We start from the raw sequence: 22,114 nt of genomic DNA, 5'->3' as shown, positions 1-22,114 counted from the left end.
CCCCGGAGGAACACGTATGTACACTGCAGCTTTGCGTCGTAGGGTGGGCGAGGCGACGCGACCCTCTACGTATGCCCCATTGGTCGATTGATTGATAAAGTTTCCAAGCATATATATACGCAAAAGCAGAGGAGATAAGAGGTTGAGTCATTAAGATAAAGTAAAAGAATAATGCAAAAATGGAGATCGACGTTCGAATTGAATTGAATTGAATTGAAATATTGATTGATTGATAGTTTATTGTTGCAGGTAAACAACAAGGGAGAAGGGAGGAACATGCCATCCCAACCCCCAGGCAGGACGTAGAGTGTGATTGAGTAAAGATCTGCAGATAAAGTATAAATAAAGTACGTAATATGGAGGGTTTGAGAGATTGAGTCATTTTAGATAAAAGCAAAATAATGATATTGAGAGGCTGAATCGTTTAAATCAAAGTAATAATGTAAAATGGTGTACGTCGTACGTTATAAGATGCAAGCAAATTGATGTAAAATGGAGGTTTAGGCACTCGTATAGAAGTAAGATAAATAAGATAGAGGCACTAGGAGGCAAAATCAATCAAATAAAGTGAAAAAAAATAATGTAAAATGTGAAGAAAGCAAATTAATGTAAAATGGAAGCTTTGAGAAATAAAGGTTTTGAGAGGTTTAGACACTTAGATATAAGAAAGATAAGTAAAATAGAGGCACTAAGAGGCAAAATCAATCTAGTAAATTAAAAAAAATAATGTAAAATGGAGGCGTGGAGAGGCAGGGCGCGGTACAGTTGGCACGCCTGGCCCCACCTGGACACACGAAGATGGAGGACGCCCCGGTAAGCACCCCAAAAATAACGCAATTCACCCCTACAGGAACTCCAGGATGTATAAATAAGCCTACAAGGATCTTTTTATGACCAGGATATGTGGATACACCCGCCATGAAGGTCCTATGTGGGGTGACAGGTATGGAGTATGTTGGCGTCCACATGGCCACCGCATAGCCACATAATTTAATGTTTTTTGATGATTTTTTACGCTGTTGGAAGGATTTTCAGATGCCACATGAGTCTAGAGGTTGATATTTTACTGTTTATGTGTGTTTTGGGGGTAAATAGGCAGAGATTATTATTAACGTAGTGATATTTCGTTTTTTATTTTACCACATTATTTTGTGTTACCACGTATATATCTATTTACTAATATTTATACCATAGAAAAGAGTGACCAATTTCTATACATGATTTGAAGTGAATAAGTAAAGATTGGGTTTTCATTAAGGCTGATAATTATCTTGTTTTCTAATTTACTAACTGCCCTTCTGTTGCCACGTATGTCTTGCCAACTTCTAAACCTCATAGTTAACCTTAGGAAAGAGTGTAGAGATCAATGCAACATTTAAATATACCTCCATGGCCTTCCAAATCCTGGCAAGTCTTTTCATTGAGCACATTATGTATTTATATATTTATATTTGAGTATGATTATTTTATTGCTCTAGAATTACACCCGACTCTCCAGTGGTTAGTATGTACAGTGTCAGTGCTTTGATTTCAGCAGCTTAACTTATTCCTCCAGAATCACACCCAACTCAATTAAGATTGTTTTTTTAATGTGTTGATATTTTATCTCCTACTAGACCAACTGTTCTTCTGTAGTCATATGTATTCTACTAACCTTTATACCTCCTTGCAAAAAGTGCCATGAAATGTGTGTCGGAACCAGCGTGGCCACAGGCGGTGAAGCCCCTAGGTAGGCTAGGTTAGGTTAGGTTAGGTTGGGTTGGGTTAGGCTAGGTCAGGTTTGGTTAGGTTAGGTCAGGCTAGATTAGGTTCAGTTTGGTTGGATTTGTCAGGTTTATTATTTTATGATTTAAATATGTGATATGCTTGGCGCTGCACTGTTGTCACCGGGAGCGGAGTAACCTACAATAGTAACCCACGGTTTGATGTCATTCATGGACCCACAGGTTCCCGTACACATTTCATGGCTATTTTTATTTTGATATTATTTTTGAATTTTTTACTTATTGCTGTAACCAGGTTTACGTGATCATCATTTATTGTCGGTGGTGTTATAATTTTAACAGGACCCCAACCATTAACAGTAACCTTCTTTTTGGTACATAGGAATTTGGAACGGAAAAGCTCCGTCGGGCATGGACCACGACGGAGGCCAACCCCCACGACATGGAGGCGTGGAGTCTCATCATCCGCGACGCCCAGAACCGATCCATCGAGTCAGCGCGCGGCATCTTCGAGCGCCTTGTGACCACCTTCCCCACCACCGGCAAGTTCTGGAAGATGTACATTGAGCAAGAGGTAAGTGAGAAGCGACCGATGTCATTTTTTAACTTTTTTGCTTACATTAGTTACTTGTGTTAGGTTATATATTTAATGTATTCTCTTGTGATGTCAGGGTAGGTATTTCAGTGCTTGTTATGATGATGAATTTAATTGTTGGGTGAATATTCTGTATGTTTCTGACGCATATGTTTTTATTTTTTATTGGTGATTAATTTCAATACATTTCTGGTTTTGGTGTTGACATTTGATACTAATTAATGAAGGAATATGTTTTCATTAAGTAATTTTATCTGTCAAATATATACATCTCTTTGTTTTCATATGCCCTGGATTTTGTGTCATACTAATCATATCCTTCTCCCCTCCTTTCAGATGAGGTCTTATAATTTTGAAAAGGTGGAAAAGGTATGTTTATTATACGTTCATACATTCAATTTTTTTACTCCAATAATAAATATTTCCTGTCGACTTGTGTAGTTTATTTTCCAAGCAGCGTTGAGAGAGATTCATGTTTCCAAATGTCCTCCTGAAAAGAGTCTCTGCCTAGAAGTACATGAGAACATAGGGAGACTGCAAGAGGCCAAATGGCCTACACAAGGCAGCTCCAGATGTGGTGATGCATTATTATTTGACTCAAATCATGTTTGTTTAAGAAAAAGATTTAAGGATTTTCTGACCCTTAAAGGTACAAACAGGATGAATTGTGCTGTAATTTTGTTACATTTGAAGGATAAAGTTCATGTATGTGTATGACCAATACATGCAGGATGGATGTGTGGTGTTAAATCATAATGTAACAATGTAGCTATTATGGAAGTGAGTTCAGTGGACATCAAATACAAGATGTTAACTTCTTTTATCATTGGACTGGAAACCTGATTCTCTCTATCAACACTGCTAGTGTTGTTTTACTCTATACTAAATTTAATTTCTTCACAGGCAGTAATTATATGAGTGTAGATATACAGATATACAAATATATATATTCCACTTTGGGTCTGGGCCTGCTGCAGTTCGACCCGAAATAAATATGTCAATGTTTTGACTTGTTTCACTGGCATTTAAATCTTAAGGTTTTGTGTGTGTGTGTGTGTGTGTGTGTGTGTGTGTGTGTGTGTGTAGGGCATCATATGCCCAGAACAAATTGTTAAAATGCTCTTATTTCTCCTGTGTGTGTGTGTGTGTGTGTGTGTGTATGTATATATATATATATATATATATATATATATATATATATATATATATATATATATATATATATATATATATATATATATATATATATATATATATATATATATATATATAGTATTTTTAAGATTAATGGGTTGCTAAGCAAGCCTGCACATGTGTATGTGTATTCATAGACATCAGTGTTCCACATGAATGTGATGTTTCATGCAGTACATTATATACAATACTGCTACATCATGTAGCCAGTATTATTGTTTTACTTTACAGAAACTGTAAATTAAGTATGAAAATACTTTGTCATAGTAGGGCTCCTAAGTTGCGGGATATTTTTCCCACAAGTCTTGCAAGGTGTGTCCTTTACATTCTGTACAGTGTTTTGACATTCTGTACAGTGTTTTGACATTCTGTACAGTGTTTTGGGGGAGCCATGAACCCAGAGTAAAGACAAATTTGTATATACGAAAAATTGCTCCTTGTTTTGCTTTGCTTCTTTGATAGTCATTGTGAAAATTTAACACTTCTAATTCCGTCCAAAATATGCAGTTAAAAAGCCAAACTAGCCGCATAGCTTAATAGTATAGACTGAAACACATGCTCCGGAGGTGGAGCCGTATCCCGTATCTTCAAGCCATCGAAATACGTATTAGCGCGAGTACTGCCGTAACCACCTGGGTCTACAATTAGTATATTCTTAAACGTATCGGGCCACAAGATTAACCAGGTGTTCATGGGTAATTTTCCCGTTCAAGATGCAGACCGTGTAAAACCATCAAACTATCACTTGGTTCACAAATCAGTCCACGAAACTCTCAGCAACTTCTACGAGAGGCTTTTCAAACAGGCGAACTGAGGCGCCGATACGTTTAAGAATAAGGGCTTTAGACCCTCAATGGGAAGCCTTGTGTGTGACCTATTCGGGGAGCACTGGGCAAATATTTAGTATCGCGTACGAGAGGTAACAAGCAAACAAGGTAGTAGCTGAGGGTATACTCCTACATGAAATACCACAAGGCGCGTTTTCTCCGACGTTCTTTCATAACTTATATTTCCAAAGGTCAAAAAGTAGGTCAGTCGGGTTCTCATGTGAGGTCTGTTACGGTCATGATACAGAAACCTCGTCAAACTATCACAAGGCTCATAAAACTACTCATGGCAGTACCTACAACGTCTACTAAAGTCTTATCAAATGTGTGTGCGAGCCTAAAAATGTTTCAAACGATTCGGACTTGTTACGACTATTTACGGCCACAGAAGTTAAGACTGGTTCTCGTGATTACTTTTCCGGTTCATGGCGCAGATACCGTGCTAATCTACCGCCTTGCTCATAAAACCACCCTCGGGGATCACCAATACTTCTACGAGAGCCATTTTAAACAGAGGTACTAATAACAGTCCATCGTGTAGCAATATTTACCGAGCGCACGTAAAGCGTATGCCTCTAATATAGATGGATAGATCGTTCGCATAACTCGTGGTGTTATCGACGAGATCAAGATACGTAGCCTAGCATCATAGCACTACAGATGGTTATGCTCGTGGAGGCTCGCTCAGTACCTATTCCGAGCACTAACGAAGGAGAGCAGTTAGCGAAAGACCAATACGTATAGTGTGGTGTTACTGATCAGCCATTTTAAACAGAAGTACTAAGAACAGTCCATCGTGTAGCAAAATTTACCAAGCGCACTTAAGCGTATGCCTCTAATATAGATGGATAGATCGTTCGCATAACAACTCGTGGTGTTATCGACGAGATCAAGATACGTAGCCTAGCATCATAGCACTACAGATGGTTATGCTCGTGGAGGCTCGCCTAGTACCTATTCCGAGCACTAACGAAGGAGAGCAGTTAGCGAAAGACCAATACGATTGCATGGTGTTACTGATGAACTATCCCCAACGAACCAGAGAGGGGTTTCATGACACCTTTCCGAATGACTGTCCTTTGTTTTATCATTCTCCTTTCATATACTCTCGGTTAGACTCGCAACGTTCCCAGATTGTCGTACTCAGCCTCATATATACCGATTTCTGACCCCAAAACTGCCTCCTGTGCCCCAATAACAAGATTCATTCATAGTTATCGTTAAAATAGTTAATTCCTGATGTTCTTGATTGATTGATAGTTTATTGTTGCAAGTAAAACAACAAAGGAGAAGGGAGGAGCATGCCATCCCAACCTCCAGGCAGTACAGAGTGTGATTATACAACTAAGGAGTTCTTTGGCAATAGTTATGCGTCAGAAACCGGTAAATACTGTGCTCTGGGTATGATAATCTGGCATCGGTGGGTTAGAGCAGCATTAATGAACACGTCGCCTTGTAAACATAACTGATTATAACTATAGCTATAACTCCCTTCGTGGCGGGGTGTTTCGCACACTGAGCTACGAATCCTCAAGCTCGGGGTTCGCTTGCGGTTCGGGATGAGTATTAGACGCCTCCGACATTAATTATTCTACACGTCACAAAAGAGGTTGAATGCGTTCTTTTGAGTGTCTTTTCACGTTCAAATTATAGAAGCTTTGTCAGACTACCACCAGGGCCATAAAGTTACCCATGGAAACGCCCACAAATCCCACGAAAGCCTTGATATGTGTAGGCTACTTGGGCTTCGAAAATGTTAAAATATGGCCCCGGGGAAGTCGATGCATAGCCCAACAAAAAAATCATCCAAGTATTATATTTACGCGCCACAAAAGAGGTTGAATGCTTTGAATGAGTATTTTTTTCAAGTTTGTATTACGGAAGCCTTGTCAAACTTCCACCAGGGCCATAAAGTTACCCATGGAAACGCCCACAAATCCTACGAAAGCCTTGTTAGATATGTGTAGGCTACTTGGGCTTTGAAATTTTTAAATATGGCCCCGGGGAAATCGATGCATAGCCCAACAAAATATTCATCCAAGTATTATATTTACACGCCACAAAAGAGGTTTAATGCGTTCATATGAGTATCTTTTTTACGTTCATATTACAGAGGCTTTGTCAGACTACTACCAGGGCCATAAAGTTACCCATGGAAAGTTCTACAAATCCTACGAAAGCCTTGTTAGATATGTGTACTTGGGCTTCGAAATGTTCAAGGATATGGCTGAAGTGTAGTCGGCGCACAGTCCAACAAAGTATTTATCCTCCTTTCCGGGCTGGTCGATAATTATGGGAGTAAGAGAGGGAGAGAAGGAAAGGGAAATGTGTGTGTGTGTGTGTGTGAGAGAGAGAGAGAGAGAGAGAGAGAGAGAGAGAGAGAAGGCTAGGGAAATGTCATGTATATTTTCAACCTTAACCTTTCACATTAAATTTTTACCGCATCAACTTATTATTTCTTACTCTTCTTCGTCTTGTTAATCCTCACGCCTCCTATCTCTTATCTATCTTCGTATCTCTGCTCTAAACAGAATTCTATAGACCTTCATTTTCTACTTTTTCACATTTATATTCTTAGTCTTGATCCCTTATGCTCTCGACTCAACTTCTTTCTTTTACTGTTTATCTTCCTTTCTCTTTTTCCTACACCTTCCCGACCCCCTTCAAGATCATTTACCACTACTAACACGATATTCCTTCTACATAATCCTTGCTGTGTAGTTCTAAGGTAAGGTGTTTCCTAATCCATTTCCTACGTCCTCGTCTCAACTCTTTCTTTCTTGTACTGTTTATCTTCCTTTCTCTTTTTCTTACTCCTTCCCGACCCCCTTCAAGATCATTTACCACTAACACGATATTCCTTCTACATAACCCTTGCTGTCTAGTGCTAAGGTGTTGTTATCTAATCCATTTGCTACGTCCTCGACTCAACTCTTTCTTTCTTTTACTGTTTATTTTCCTTTCTCTTTTTCCTACACCTTCCCGACCCCCTTCAAGATCATTTACCACTACTAACACGATATTCGTTCTATATAACCCTTGCTGTCTAGTTCTAAGGTGTTATCAAATCTACGCATCCCCCCTTCACGCTTTAGCCTACGTAACACACTGATTTGGTTTGTTAGTGGAGTAAAAGGGACGAGACCTCTGAATAAATATATAAATACCGTAAATAAGTGAATATCGTTCCTTAACCAGGGTGCACAGTGTCCTATAGGCTATGGTTGAATGTGTTTCCGTTTCCTTCCCTGCATTTTTTTCTTTATCGTATATTAGTTTAGTGTTAAAATATATGCATTAAAAGATTAGGGTGTTCAGGGTAGGGTTTTAGGAGAGAGAGAGTGTCCCTCCTACGCACGTGCCTGTCCCTTCCTTACTGTGATACGCTATAATCAAACCCAGCGCCCGATAATACAGTGGATAGCCATTATATTAACTGCCCTGTGTTGTCTGTTACATTATGAGCGTTTCTTTTTGTGCTGAACCAAATTTTACCATGCTCTATTTTACTTTACTTTGATTTACTTTTATGTGGTTAAGCAGTGGTGGATCCAGGGGGGGCGCCCCCCCTTTAGGAAATAAATTGCGCCCTTTCATAGATTTACTGAGATCTGGGGGGTATCATTCCTGTGAACACTACTATTAGCCTACTAATTATAATGATACTAATAATAATATTACTATTGCTATTACTACTACTGCTACTACTACTAATGATAATAAAAATAATAATTATAATAATAATAATAATTATAATAATAATATTACACTGTGTGCTATAGAATTGTGATATAATAAAAACTTATGCATATGCATTACTTTACAATTTTGCTTTCTTCCTTTAGTATGTAGCTAGATCTAACAGATCTAACCTTTAATTGCAATGCTAGCAAATATTATGTGAATATTATACAATAGGCATATATATATATATATATATATATATATATATATATATATATATATATATATATATATATATATATATATATATATATATATATATGTGTGTGTGTGTGTGTGTGTATGTAATATGGTATGGTATGGCGCCCATCTTGTATTTCACCCCCTCCCCCTTTACCTGGAGCTGGATCCGCCTCTGGTTAAACTAGTATATGTGCCTACCTGAGGGGTCGTTTTTTGGGGACTCTCCCCCGTCACACCGTCACAGATATCAACCTCCGCCCCCTCAAAAGATGTCACGTTTTGGGGGGCATATCTTTAGGACTCATCCCCCCGTAACGTTTTTTTAGGGGCATATTTAGCACCCCCCCCCCCCCCCCCTTTTACACCGTCACTCAGATTTCGAACCCCCCACTCCCCCGCCCCCTCTAAAAGGACATCACACTTTTGAGGGCATCTTTAATAAGTCTCCCTTCCCGTCACCTCCCCGTCATTCCGTCTTAGATTTCGAAGTCCCCCCTTAATTCCCCTTCTCGATTTCCACAATGCATAAATAAACTTGTTACTGTGTATTACTGAGGCTATACGCGGTTTCACCCACTCAAAGCCTGCACCCACCTATATGACGCAATCCCCCACAGTCACCCTTCTGCGCGGGAACAACAAAAGACGGGGATTACGTCATGCGCGTCGGGTGTTCAGCGAAGTGTGGTCCGTCTCGCACCCACAAATCGCTCCCTGACGCCCACTATCTCATTATCCCAGGCGTAACACAGTTCAAAACATCCCCCACCCCCCGGGCTATATGAAGCAATCCCCCACAGTTACCCTTTGCGCGGGAACAACAACAGACAGAGGTTACGTCACGCGCGTCTGGTGTTCAGCGAAGCGTCTGGCGTCTCACACCCACAAATAGCTTCCTGACGCCCACTATCTCATTATCCCAGGCGTAACACAGTTCAAAAGACCCCCCCATCCCCCCGGGTTATGACGTCTGATACACGTGCCGTAGCTGTCTGTCTACACGTGGATATCGTCAGAACTATTCCAGACAGCAAACCACAAATGTTGGGAAATAATGGCGCGCAGGTGTTCGGAGCGAGTGTTCTCGGGTCGTTTACTCAGGTGTTGGTGCTGATCCCTCCCCCCCCCCCCCTTTTTTTTTTTTTTTACGTGTATTTTTATTTTTTTTTATTTTTATTTTACGTGCCAGCCTATAGCACCGGTAGGCTTTCTTGAGGGGCCTGGATGGTAGTCGACCCCAGCCCGTCATGGCGCAGGCAACTGTTTTATAGTGGCAGCATCACCCCTCATAGGCGAGGAATGTAATCAATACTTTGAATACTATTTACTTGTACAACTCTTCTTAATGTCGTTTTTATACTAGACGATAACGGCACTGGAAAATTTATTAATGTATAACTGTGGTCGGGACTGACTACAACTCCAGGAAGCCTCTGCTCTTCAGCGTTTTGTTTGCGCACCTAACCAATTTTCCCGCTCATTTATCCCGAATTGATTAAAAGGCAGAATGTATCTTTGTGTATTAACCCGGTAGCAGCGACGGGCCAAATTTCTGCCATGATATAAACCTCCCAAAATAGATGATGCATAAACTGATCACATATGCGTTGATATATATTATGAAATGGTTTGCGTGAGTGATGATTCTTTCTCATTATTTTGCTGAGAGGGGCCTAACCTAACCTAACCTAACCCAAGAAACATGACCCCCGCAGCTACCGGGTTAATTTCAATAGTATGCCTTTAAACCAAGACCTCCATCACCTTTCTAGAGCGCCCATATTACCCCTTATTGTCCCAGCGATTGATAAACTTGACCGGAGAGTTGGATGCGCGCCATACAGTGAGCGACAGGGGGTTGTAGCGAGAAAAACTGTTGCCCGTGAAAAACTGTTGCCTCCCATCTGCGCATGCGTGGGCCGTCAGAGCGCAGCGGGAATAGCCACTTGAGGGTGACGCTTCCGCCTCACTTCGACTATTCTCAAAGGCCCAAAAGAAGATTAATCGGGTTCTAATGAATGTGGTTTAGCTTCATGGTACAGAAGAAGGGCAAGTCTACCAGCAGGGTCATAAAACTACCCCTGGAAATGCTCAAAACTCCTACGAAAGCCTTAATTGTCACGTGTGGTTGGGTCGGTTACCTCAGACCTTCCTCTTCTTACATCAACAATTTCCAAAGGGTAAAAGGAGATTAATCGGGTTCTAATGAATGTTTTTTCGCATCCACAGTACAGAAGAAGGGTCCAACTGCTACCCCTGGAAAGGCCTAATAAAAATCCTACGAAAGCCTTGTCAAATATGTGTTGGTATTCACAGATGCTTCCATTTCGCTCATCAACCATTCCCAAAGGCTGAAAAGGAGATTAAGCGGTTCTAATGAGCGTTGTTTCGCATCCACGGTACAGAAGAAGGGTCAGTCCACCACCAGGGTCACAAAACTACCCCAGGAAAAGCCCAAAATGCTTAAGAATACGAGTCAACTATTCCCAAAGGTCGAAAAGGAGATTATTTGGGTTCTAATGAGTGTTTTTTCGCATTCACGGTACAGAAGAAGGGTCGAACTACCACCAGGGTCACAAAACCACCCCTGGAAAAGCCCACAACTTCCCGAAATGCTTAAGAAAACGAACCTTACTTTACTCATTGTGTTTTTGCTGCGTGTTCCAGTTGTTCCAGCGATGTCTCACCAAGGTCCTCAACATCGACCTCTGGCGCCTCTATGTTACCTACGTCAAGGAAACCAAGTCCAGCCTCCCCACCTACAGGTATGACCCCCCCCTCCTCTCCCTCCCCTTACACCTGTCCACTGGTTACCTGGCTGACTTACCTGTTCTGGACATGTGCTTACCTGGTCTGGCTTATCATTAATTGGACCGTATTTTATTTGTTTATTATTTGTATTTGTTTATATATATTTTTTTTAAGTTAGCAATTTTCTCCTTTTTTTCTTGTTCTTTTTTGTCCATGTTTTTTTTTTTTTTTTTTTTTTTGAGAGAGAGAGAGATAGAGACCTTAATTTAACTTGCCTTTATCTCATTCTCTCTCTCTCTCTCTCTCTCTCTCTCTCTCTCTCTCTCTCTCTATCTCACTATCTCTATCTCTCATTCTATCACCTATCCTCACCCTATCTCTCACTCTATCTCTATCTCTCTCTCCTTATGTCACACTATTCCCTACCCTCACTATCTTTCTATCTATCACACTATCTGTCTATCCTAACACAGAGAGAAGTTGTCCCAGGCGTACGAGTTTGCCATCGACAAGATCGGAATGGACTACAATTCCTACACGCTCTGGAACGACTACGCAAACCTGCTCAAGAATGCTGAGGTTGTGGGCTCCTACGCTGAGAACCAGAAGATCATGGCAGTCCGAAAGGTAGTGTGAGAGAGAGAAACACACACACACACACACACACACACACACCAGTTGTCGCCTTTACTATTATCATTATTATAACAAGAGTCGAAACGGAGAGAGAGAGAGAGAGAGAGAGAGAGAGAGAGAGAGAGAGAGAGAGAGAGAGACTACTTTTTAAGAAGAGTGTATCAAGACACCTCTCTACCCGAAATTGACCTCTCTTTTGGCTACTTTTACTTTTGTGGGAGCGGCGAGCAGCAGGCTTTTTTTTTTTTTTTTGTTTTTTTTTTTTTTTTGCACCCGTATCCTTAGATGTAAAAAAAAAAAAAAAAAAAAAAAAAAAAACTACCTCCCTTCCTTTGTATGTATTTCCTCCTGCCTACGACTTACACTCATTCACAAGGAGAGATTCAAGACACACTTCCACGCTCGATTGACCTCTCTTTCATTTGGAGCAGCATCTAGTGGACTTTTCTTGTTGCTGTTGTTGTTTTTTTGTCCTTGAACTGACTCCATTACTGTAAAAAAAAAAGTTACGGTTAAATTACAAGACTCAAGCCACTCTTCTGTAGGTCATTTCAGTTATGACACACCTTACAACTTACTAACTTACGCGCACACCCACAGGTTTATCAACGTGGTATCGTCACCCCCATGGCTAATATCGAACAGCTCTGGCGCGACTACTTGGAGTTTGAGAAGAATATTAACCCGATTATCGCCGAGAAGATGAATATTGAGCGAGGGCGGGACTACATGAACGCACGGAGGGTCGGCAAGGAGCTGGAGGCGGAGACGAGGGGGTTAAACCGTCACCTGCCCAGTGTCCCGCCCTCGGCCCTACCGGAGGAAATTAAACAGGTGAGAGAGAGAGGATTTTTATTGTATTTATTTATTTATTTTATGGTTTTCATCGTCATTCATATTTCTTGATTTGTATTTCGTCATTTTTGTGTTTTTCTGTTATTTTCATTATGTCTCGTCATTCGTTTTATCCAGATTAAGATTATTATTACTATTAGATATTCATTTTCTTTATGCTTTTCTTCTTTTCATTTTCTTTTCTTCTTTGTTTTCTTTCTTTTTTGTGAGAGAGAGAGAGAAAAACTACTCAGCACTCACTCACTCACTCACTCACTCTCTCTCCCCTGTCCAGGTTGAGATCTGGAAGCGCTACATCAGGTGGGAGAAGGACAACCCCCTGCGCACTGACGACCAGACGCTAGTTACCAAGAGGGTGCGCTTCGCTTACGAGCAGTGCCTCCTCTGCCTCTCCCACCACCCTGACATCTGGTACGAGGCCGCCCTGTTCCTGCAAGAGTCCTCAAAGCTGCTCTCGGAAAAGGGGGTAAGTAACTATCCACTGGTATTTTTTGTTCTGAAGTTAGTAATATTTAACCCGTCCGCTGCGATTGGCGTCGATTTGGCCTTCACTGGTAGCCTGGTAACATATCCTCCCAGGTCTTTCTCTGCCTCTGTGGTGGATAGTGGAGTGTTTCCCATGTGGTATTGGTGTGCTGGATATCCCCTTCCAAGGTGCAGGACTTTACATTTTTCGTCATTGAATTGTAACAGACACTTTTTGTTTCATTTCTGTAGCTTGGTGATGTCTTCTTATAGGAAAATCGCAGTCAAGGAGTTAACAAAGCCTTTGGATCGCTATAAAAACATAAGAACGTACGGTGTTTGCATATGTTGGTAGGTCTGTACAAGGCAGCTCCTGCAAACCTAACCCCACATAACCTCACCATCCATGAACTTCTTTAACCTCTTTTTTATATTGTTTTTATTTTTAAGACTTAGAACACACAAAGAACTCATATCATTATTTTTATACACTAGACATCATATTCTTTTTTATTTATTTATTTTGAAGTCATTTATATCACACACTAAAAATACATAGTCATTTTTTTTACACAACTTGTCATTCTTTTTATTTATCATTATTTTTTCATGCCATTTATTGCACACACACACAACATCATATTCTTATTTTACTTTTTTATTTTGTAGCCAGTTATATCACACACAAAGAATACGCCATTTTATTATACACAACATGCCATTGTTTTACTTATCATTATTTTTTCAAGCCATTTAGTTCACACCTCTCTTTTGGCTACTCTTTACTTTCATCTCTTATAGGAGTGGCGAGCAGCGGGCTTTTTTTTATTTTTTTATTTTTTATTTATTTATCAATTTTTTTTTTTTTTTTTGCCCTTGAGCTGTGTCCTCTGATGTAAAAAAAAATAAATAAATAAATAAAAAGTCAATATTTCCTTCTCCCAGGACGTCAACGCGAGCAAGATCTTCAGCGAGGAGGCGGCGCAGATCTACGAGAGAGCCATTTCTGGGCCGCTGCGGAAGAACCAGCTACTCTACTTTGCCTACGCTGACTTTGAGGAGTCCCGCCTACGCTACCCGGAGGTCCACAAGATATACCAGAGATACATCGAAATGGAGGACATCGACCCCACACTGGTAAGCATTTTCCCTTTATGAATTAACACACACACTGATATCTTGAGGTTCTGTACTAATTGTGGTTTTCTTATATGCTTTTTACCTCATATTTACTTTCTCTTATATTTCTGTAGTATGTTTTCTTCAATGCTTTTTACCTCATATTTACTTTCTCTTATATTTCTGTAGTATGTTTTCTTCTTTAAATTAACACCTTCACTGATTTCTCTAGGTTGTGTACTGATGGTGGTTTTCTAATATGATTTCTGCCATGTATATTTGCCTACTCTTTAAGATTTCTGTATGTTTTTTCCTCTTTAAATTGACATATACCTACATTGATTTCTTTATGTAATGTACTGATGGTGGTTTTATTATATGATTTCTACCTTGTATATTAGCCTACTCTTTAAGATTTCTGTATGTTCTTTTCCTCTTTAAATCGACATATACATTGATTTCTTTATATGGTGTACTAATTGTGGTTTTCTTTTATGCTTTCCACCATATATTTGCTTACTGTCAATAGTAATAATAATAAATAGAAAAGGGCCTTGTATTTGCGTTCTCTTAAAATTTATCTGCGTTACTTTTTTAGTGTTTGGTGTTTATGTTATTGTGTAGCGTAATTGTGGTCTTTTTATATATTCATTTATTTATTTATTTATTTATTTATTTTACATCAAAGGATACGGCTCAAGGGCAACAAAAAGTGTATATAAAAAAATAAAAAAAAGCCCGCTGTTTGCCGCTCCCACGAAATTAAAAAGTAAAGAGTAGCCAAAAGAGAGGTCGTCTTTTATTTTCCACCATATGTCTGCTTTCTATCTAGGCAATAACTGTTGATACGTAAGAGTGAATTATTGCCTTACTAAAATATAATGCTAACCCCAGACCTCCATTCCTCTAGGCGTATCTCCAGTACATGAAGTTCGCCCGACGCGCTGAGGGTATCAAGTCCACGAGGGAGGTGTTCAAGAAGGCGAGGGAGGACATTCGGACGCAGTTTCACGTGTACGTCGGCGCGGCGCTGATGGAGTACTATTGCACCAAGAACAAGGACATCGCTTTTAGGATCTTCGAGCTCGGCCTCAAGAAGTTCCCCGACAATGCGGACTATATCATGGCCTATGTGGACTACCTCTCCCATTTAAATGGTATACAAAGGGATACTCTCTTAGTTTAGAACTCCAGCAGTCTTTTTTTATTTTTTTTTATTTTTTTTAACAACAAAGAAGACAGCTCAAGGGCACAAAAAAGGAAACAATAATAAAAAAAAAGCCAGCTACTCACTGCTCCTAAAAAAAAAAAAATCAAGAGGTGGCGGAAAGAGAGGTCAATTTCCTCTCCCCTACACCTCCATCCCTATCCAACACTACACTCTTATTCCCTCATTTTAATACACCAGCAGCCTACAATGGAATTTAAAGGGTTACTCTCTTAGTTTAAAACCCCATCAGTCTTTCCTTTACACTCCTCCGCCCCCTTACACCTCTATCCCTAGCCAACACTTCACTCTTATTCCCTCATTTTAGTACACCAGCAGCCTCCAGTGGAATTTAAAGGGTTACTCTCTTAGTTTAAAACCCCATCAGTCTTTGTTTTACACTCCTCTGCCCCCCTTACACCTCCATCCCTATCCAACACTTCACTCTTATTCCCTCATTTTAGTACACCAGCAGCCTCCAGTGGAATTTAAAGGGTTACTCTCTTAGTTTAAAACCCCATCAGTCTTTCCTTTACACTTTTCCTCCCTCTCATACTTCCCTGCCTATCCCATACTACCCTCTCACCCCCTCAGTTTAGGTCACCAGCAGCTGCCATCAGACACCTTCCCTCCTTGACCTAACACCCTCACACATATCTCACATTACACCCTCTTCAGATTTCACTCACACACCTTCCTTCTGAAATCAAAATGTATCATAAAAGTGTCATACAAAACCTTAAGAAATTGTATTATAAGATGTTATGAAATACGTACAGGACATTACAAACTTGACATAGGCCTTAACCCGTCCGCTGCGATTGGCACGGATTTGGCCTTCACTGGTAGCCTGGTAACATATACTCCCAGGTCTTTCTCTGGCTCTGTGGTGGATAGTGGGTGTTTCCCATGTGGTATTGGTATGCAGGATATCCCCTCCCAAGGTGCAGGACTTTACATTTTTCTTCATTGAATTGTAGCAGCCACTTTTTGTTCCATTCCTGTCGCTTGGTGATGTCTTCCTGTAGGAAATCCACAGTCAAGGGGTAAAAAAGACTATTGGTAAGAAAGAATGATTGACGTTATTTTGACAATCTGCAACGTAAATCCGCAGTCAGGGGGTTAAAAATCACAAACGGGTAAGAGCACATAAGTAAGAACACCCTCGTCTTCACCCCACAGAGGACAACAACACGAGGGTTCTGTTCGAGAGAGTCCTGACATCTGGGCAGCTCAAGAACGAGGACACCGTTGGCCTCTGGAACCGCTTCTTGGAGTTCGAGTGCAACGTGGGGGATCTGGCATCAATCGTGAAGGTGGAGAAGCGAAGAGCGCACGTCCTACAGAAGGTGAGTGGCTGATTTTTGTTGTTTTTGTTATTTATCTATTTATTTTTTTCGTGTTGCTTATAGTGCTAGTAGTCTGTCTTGAGGGGTCTTTTTTTTCTGATCAATAATCTTTCCACATCGTGTTCATATAGCAAAGAGTTAGTATCTTCATCCCCATTATTTATCACTAACTTTAATTTTTAAGCTTGAAATTAAATATGCTCTTCAGTAAACTTGATCCTGTAATGTTTGGGATGCTGATTGAGAGACTTTCCACATCATTATATATTATTTACTAACATTCTAAGCTTGAAATAAAATATGCTCTTCTTTAAACATGATCCTGTAATATTTGGGTTACTGATTGAGAGACTATCCACATTATTATTCATCATTAACTTTCCACATTAACTTTACACATCATTATATATCACTAACATTCTAAGCTTGATTTAAAATGTGTGCCCTTCTTTAACCCGGTAGCAGCGGGGATCATATTTCTTAATGGTCCCTCTAAGCGAGAAAAATGAGAAAAAATCATCACTCACACAAACCATTTCATAATATATATCAACGCATTTGTGATCAGTTTATGTATCATCTGTTTTGGGGGGGTTAAATCATGGCGCAAATTTGGTCCATCGCTGCTACCGGGTTAAACATGATCCTGTAATGTTTGGGATACTGACCAAGATCCTTTCCACAGCTGCAAGAGTTTGAGGGTAAGGACACGGCGCAGCTTGTCGACCGCTACAAGTTCATGGACCTCTACCCCTGCACACCAGCCGAGCTAAAGTGAGTGTTGGTGTAGTGGTTTGGAGGATAGAGGGGAAGACTAAGTAAGGTTGGGTACATATGCTCTAGCGTCGTGTGGCTGTAGTGATCATCTCCGAATCATAGACCCTTTGAGCCGTGGTGGGCAAGACTCCATTGCCCCGGGACACAGGCCAACGTGAAGTCTGGGATTTCTACTATGTGCCTTCCCCAGGTTTCCCCAGGTACCCATTTACCAACCAACCCAAAAGGGAGGCTGAACAGCTGGGTGAAATGCATGCTGACTGCTTGGGCTGGGATTTGAACCCGGGCCTGCACAGAGGTGTATAAGTGGACTAGTGGTATTATTATTATTACTGTTATTACTGTATTGTATAAATTAAATATTTCCCGAGAGCCATTTTCACTTTCCAACTTTCCACCTCCTGCTCCCATTTATTCTATGTTCTGACCTCCTTCCCCAGGGCCATCGGGTATCGGGACATCTCGACACACGCTATGATCATCAACCCCAACATCCCCCGCGGCCTGTCCATCCACGACTCACAGGAACCAACCTACTTGCGGCCGGACTTCTCACAGATGATCCCCTTCAAGCCCAAAGCAAAGTACATTCCTGGAGAGCACCCGGTGAAAGGTACGGAGGAGAGAGAGAGAACGGTACATTTTAAAAGGCAACAGGCAACTCTACCTGGTCGTCACCTTTCTACCCATCCCTGACCTTTTCTTGTCTTGTTCCAGGAGGTGCCTTCCCGCCTCCTCCAGCCGTGGCCAACCTGCTGTCACTGTTACCACCTCCCAATTGCTTCCGGGGACCCTTCGTCAAGCTGGAGGCTCTGGTTGACCTCTTCATGCGTCTCAACCTTCCCGAACAAGGTGTGTAATCATTATCAATATCAGTAACATCGCATCAGTTTTCAATATATAGCCAGGTATGGCATAAAAGGACCAGCATAAAACAGTCATGGCTCTCCTACAATAAACAATAAGTACAGTAAGAAAAACACAAATACCCATGACTCCCACTGGACGATTTTCAATATGTAGTCAAGGTTAGGCTCTGTAGGACCTGCAGAAAACAGTCATGGCTCTCCTACAACAAATAATAAGTAGAGGAAGAAAAACACAAATACTCATGATTCCCACAGGACGATTTTCAACATGTAGTCAAGGTTAGGCTCTATAGAACCTGCAGAAAACAAAGTCATGGCTCTCCTACAACAACCATTACATTACATTATACATCACATTCTCCTGCCTACGACTTGAACTCTTTTAAGAGGAGGGTATCGGGACACCTCTCCTCCCAAAATTGATCTATATTTCGGCCACTCTTCTCGACTCTTGTAGGAGCAGTGAGTAGCGGACTTTTTTTTCATTATGTCCTTTTTTTGCCCTTGAACTATTTCCTCTATTGTAAAAAAAAAGAAAGAAAAAAGAAACACAAAGAACAGCCAACTCAATTCCCACAGGAGGCCAATGGTCGACCACGGGGAGCCACGACGTCCGCCTCTTCGAGCTCTCCAAGTCAGTGCATTGGGTGGTGGACCCCAGCGGCGATCGCAAGAGGAAACTCATCGCCACAGAGGATTCAGACGACGAGGACGGCAACAAACCCGTCCTGACCAGCGACATCTACCGAGCCAGGCAGCAGCGGAAGATGAGATGAACGCAGCCTCTATTCATCCTCCTCCTCTTTTGCCATATTTTAGTGCGTTGATAAGATGCTGAAATTCGTCATACATGTACTAGGGTGGCTTCCAGTGGTCCATATCAGCTGCATCAAGTTCATGTCCTGGTACTGTGTTGATGAGATGAGATGAACACAGCCTCACTTGATCAGCCTTATCTCATCCCATATCTTAATGCATTGATAGGATGCTAAGATTTGTCATACATATACTAGGGTGGCTTTCATGGGTCCAGGTCACCTACATTGAGAAATATTTGAGGCATTGATGATGTGGCACTCTGTTGATAGAATGCAAAAGTTTGCTAAAGACATACTAAGGTGGCTTTCATGGGTCCAGATCACCTGCATTGAGAAATATTTAAGGCATTCATATCCTGGTACTGTGTTGATAAGATGAGATGAACACAGCCTCATTTGATCCTCCTCTCTTGCCATATCTTAGTGCGCTAATAAGATGCTAAAATTTGCCATACATGTACTAAGGTGGTTTTCATGGGTTCATATCACCTGCATTGAGAAATATTTGTGGCATGTCCTGGTACTGTGTCTAGAGATGAGGTTGTTTTCTCACTTTCCTGTTACTAAAGGTGTTTTTGCGCCTATAAAGTGAAGGATCAGATCTTACAGGTGGAGATTGTAGATGTTAGTAGGTGATGCTGGTAAATTCAGTGCTAAAAGAAGATGAGACAGCTGAATATGACCAACAAAAAGTATTCATAGCAGGAGATTGTAAATGCAAGTAGGTGATTCTGGCAACTTGGGAGCTAAAGAATGAAGAAATCACTGAATATGACCAATAAAGGGGAGTTTCATCTCTCTTGCAGTGGCTGTGAAGTGTGGGAGCACTGGGTTTGTTGGCTTCGTTATGGCACAAAGTAAAGGGTTGGAAGCAGCCTCCGTTTATAGCACAAGTGATCACCAGGGAATAGACAAGGCTGGTGTGGAGTTTTGCAGACTTTTGTTTAGTTTTACCTTATGATTGAGTCCAAATAGCATACCAGGGAGCTTCACCCTCTTCTTTTTTTTATGGCACAAGTGATCGCCAGGGAACAGATGATGCTGCTGTGGATTCTTGCAGACTTTCGTACAGTTTTACCTTATGATTGAGTCCAAATAGCATACCAGAGAGCTTCACCCTCTTCTTTTTTTTATGGCACAAGTGATCGCCAGGGAACAGACAATGCTAATGGTAGTGTGGATTCTTGCAGACTTTCGTACCATATTACCTTACGACTGAATCCAAATAGCGTACCAGAGAGCTCCAGCCTCCTCGTACCACGTGTCAAGCTTAACAACAATAGGACAAAATGAGTTTTTCACCGAACTATCAATTATTTTTAAACCAATTGGAAAAAAATTGTTTCCATACGAGAATTCTAGACGAAAAATCACTCATCATGATTCTAATTTCTTTATTCATATCTTCCTATGCAGCCTAATTTACAGAAGATGACTTTATATTTAGATCTAAGTTTATCTTCTCATTGATGCAAGTATATTCAGAATTTCCGATGCACTTTAATTCTACTTACACCAGGACAGTCATGCAGTAATCACATGACCTATTATCAACATGCAGAATTATTCCAAAGTGTCGCATGTTACTGTGTTGGACGCCTCATGAAAATAAGTTTATTGATTTTAAGAACTCTTTGTTACATGTATTATTATATGTCACGAAAAGATATATTTTTGCCTTCATTTTAATTCACGGTATTCATGCTCAAGAGTACAAACAAGATATCAGTGTTTAGGGGTTTGTAAATATATATGTGTGTGTGTGTTTGTGTATAGTGGAAGAATGTGTTGTAGTGTGTGTGTGTGTGTGTGTGTGTGTGTGTGTGTGTGTGTGTGTGTGTGTGTTTCGTAACTGCAAATGTATTACGATTATGCGACAAAAAGACAAAGTATAACAATCATGAAGTATGTATGTATGTATATAATGTAACTACGAAACCAGGAAAAGAATGCAAATGTTATACTGATGCAGAGACACAGCTAAGAATACTATAGTCATCCCTCTTCTAGCCAGTGTATGTATGTATGTATATAAATTATGTATGTGTATGTATTGTCCATTATTTTTACATTCATACAGAAAAACGAATAGCAAAGGCTTGTACCTGACTGTGTGTGGCAAGACTGCAGTATAGTAATTGTGTCCTTTGTGAGAAGATAATCAATAAAAGTGGTTCAAGAATGTGACTCACCCAGTTTATTCATCATGGGGGACATTTAATAGCTAAGATAAATACTGCTAGCTAATTTCTTTTTAAAACCTAGCTAGCCACTTAATCAGTCAACTATATAGTCAGTCAAAGAAACATATAACCTATTAGAAATGTTGTTTGCTGTTTCTTTTTAAATGTAACAGGTAGCCAGTCAACAGTTCAGTCAGTTAAAGAGTGTGAATGAAACAATAGGCTTCCATTCAGTTTCATACTTAACTGAAACATGTATTTGCAAGAAAGTATGTTAAATTTGGAATATGGGAGAGAACGAAATAGTAGAGCATGTAATAGAAGAACAGTATCAAAAGACAGTCAATCAATCAACTATTTAATCGCTCAATCAAAGAAACATGATTCGAGAATGTGAATGAAGCAGTATCATTCAGTTTCATATTTGGTTGATTCATATTTGTAAAGTATGAGTGGGATGGGAGAGAATGGAACAGTAGAGCTTGTGATATAGCTACCAGTTGGAGATTGAAATTATAACAAACAAAATAGAGATGTTGCAAGAACTGAACATGGATTTGGTGCTGGAGCTGTTTAGAGGAGACAGGTTGAAAGACTATTGCTGCTGTGAGAGATTTCTTGGTGATATGCTGCATACAAATCGTAGACAATAACATTTTAAAACGGATGAATGTTCCTTCCTTCTCCTTTGTTGTTTACTTGTAATAATAAACTATCAATCAATCAATCACTACAGCTAAAGGCATCCCTCGTAAAATCAGGGACAAGTTCATGCTCATCACAACAATGCCAAGACCAAGACCAAAAATAAGCAGACG

General features: G+C 40.4%; 1 protein-coding gene across 1 annotated transcript; it reads left to right on the top strand.

Moving 5' to 3' along the window:
• The first annotated feature begins 659 nt into the window (after positions 1-659).
• Positions 660-21,300, top strand: LOC126980246 (protein suppressor of forked-like). Its single transcript, XM_050829926.1, has 14 exons — positions 660-813; positions 2,107-2,298; positions 2,656-2,688; positions 10,935-11,032; positions 11,492-11,645; positions 12,255-12,488; positions 12,784-12,975; positions 13,920-14,111; positions 15,004-15,250; positions 16,483-16,649; positions 17,335-17,423; positions 17,867-18,039; positions 18,144-18,278; positions 18,875-21,300. The coding sequence occupies exons 1-14, from the start codon at positions 799-801 to the stop codon at positions 19,069-19,071; spliced, it is 2,118 nt and encodes a 705-aa protein (XP_050685883.1). The 5' UTR covers positions 660-798; the 3' UTR covers positions 19,072-21,300.
• The last annotated feature ends 814 nt before the right edge of the window (positions 21,301-22,114 follow it).

Source organism: Eriocheir sinensis, chromosome 44 (genome assembly GCF_024679095.1).
Source record: "Eriocheir sinensis breed Jianghai 21 chromosome 44, ASM2467909v1, whole genome shotgun sequence".
Lineage (NCBI taxonomy): Eukaryota > Metazoa > Arthropoda > Malacostraca > Decapoda > Varunidae > Eriocheir > Eriocheir sinensis.
The sequence above is the reverse complement of the archived record's forward strand: the minus strand, read 5'-3'. Positions and strand labels throughout refer to the sequence as shown.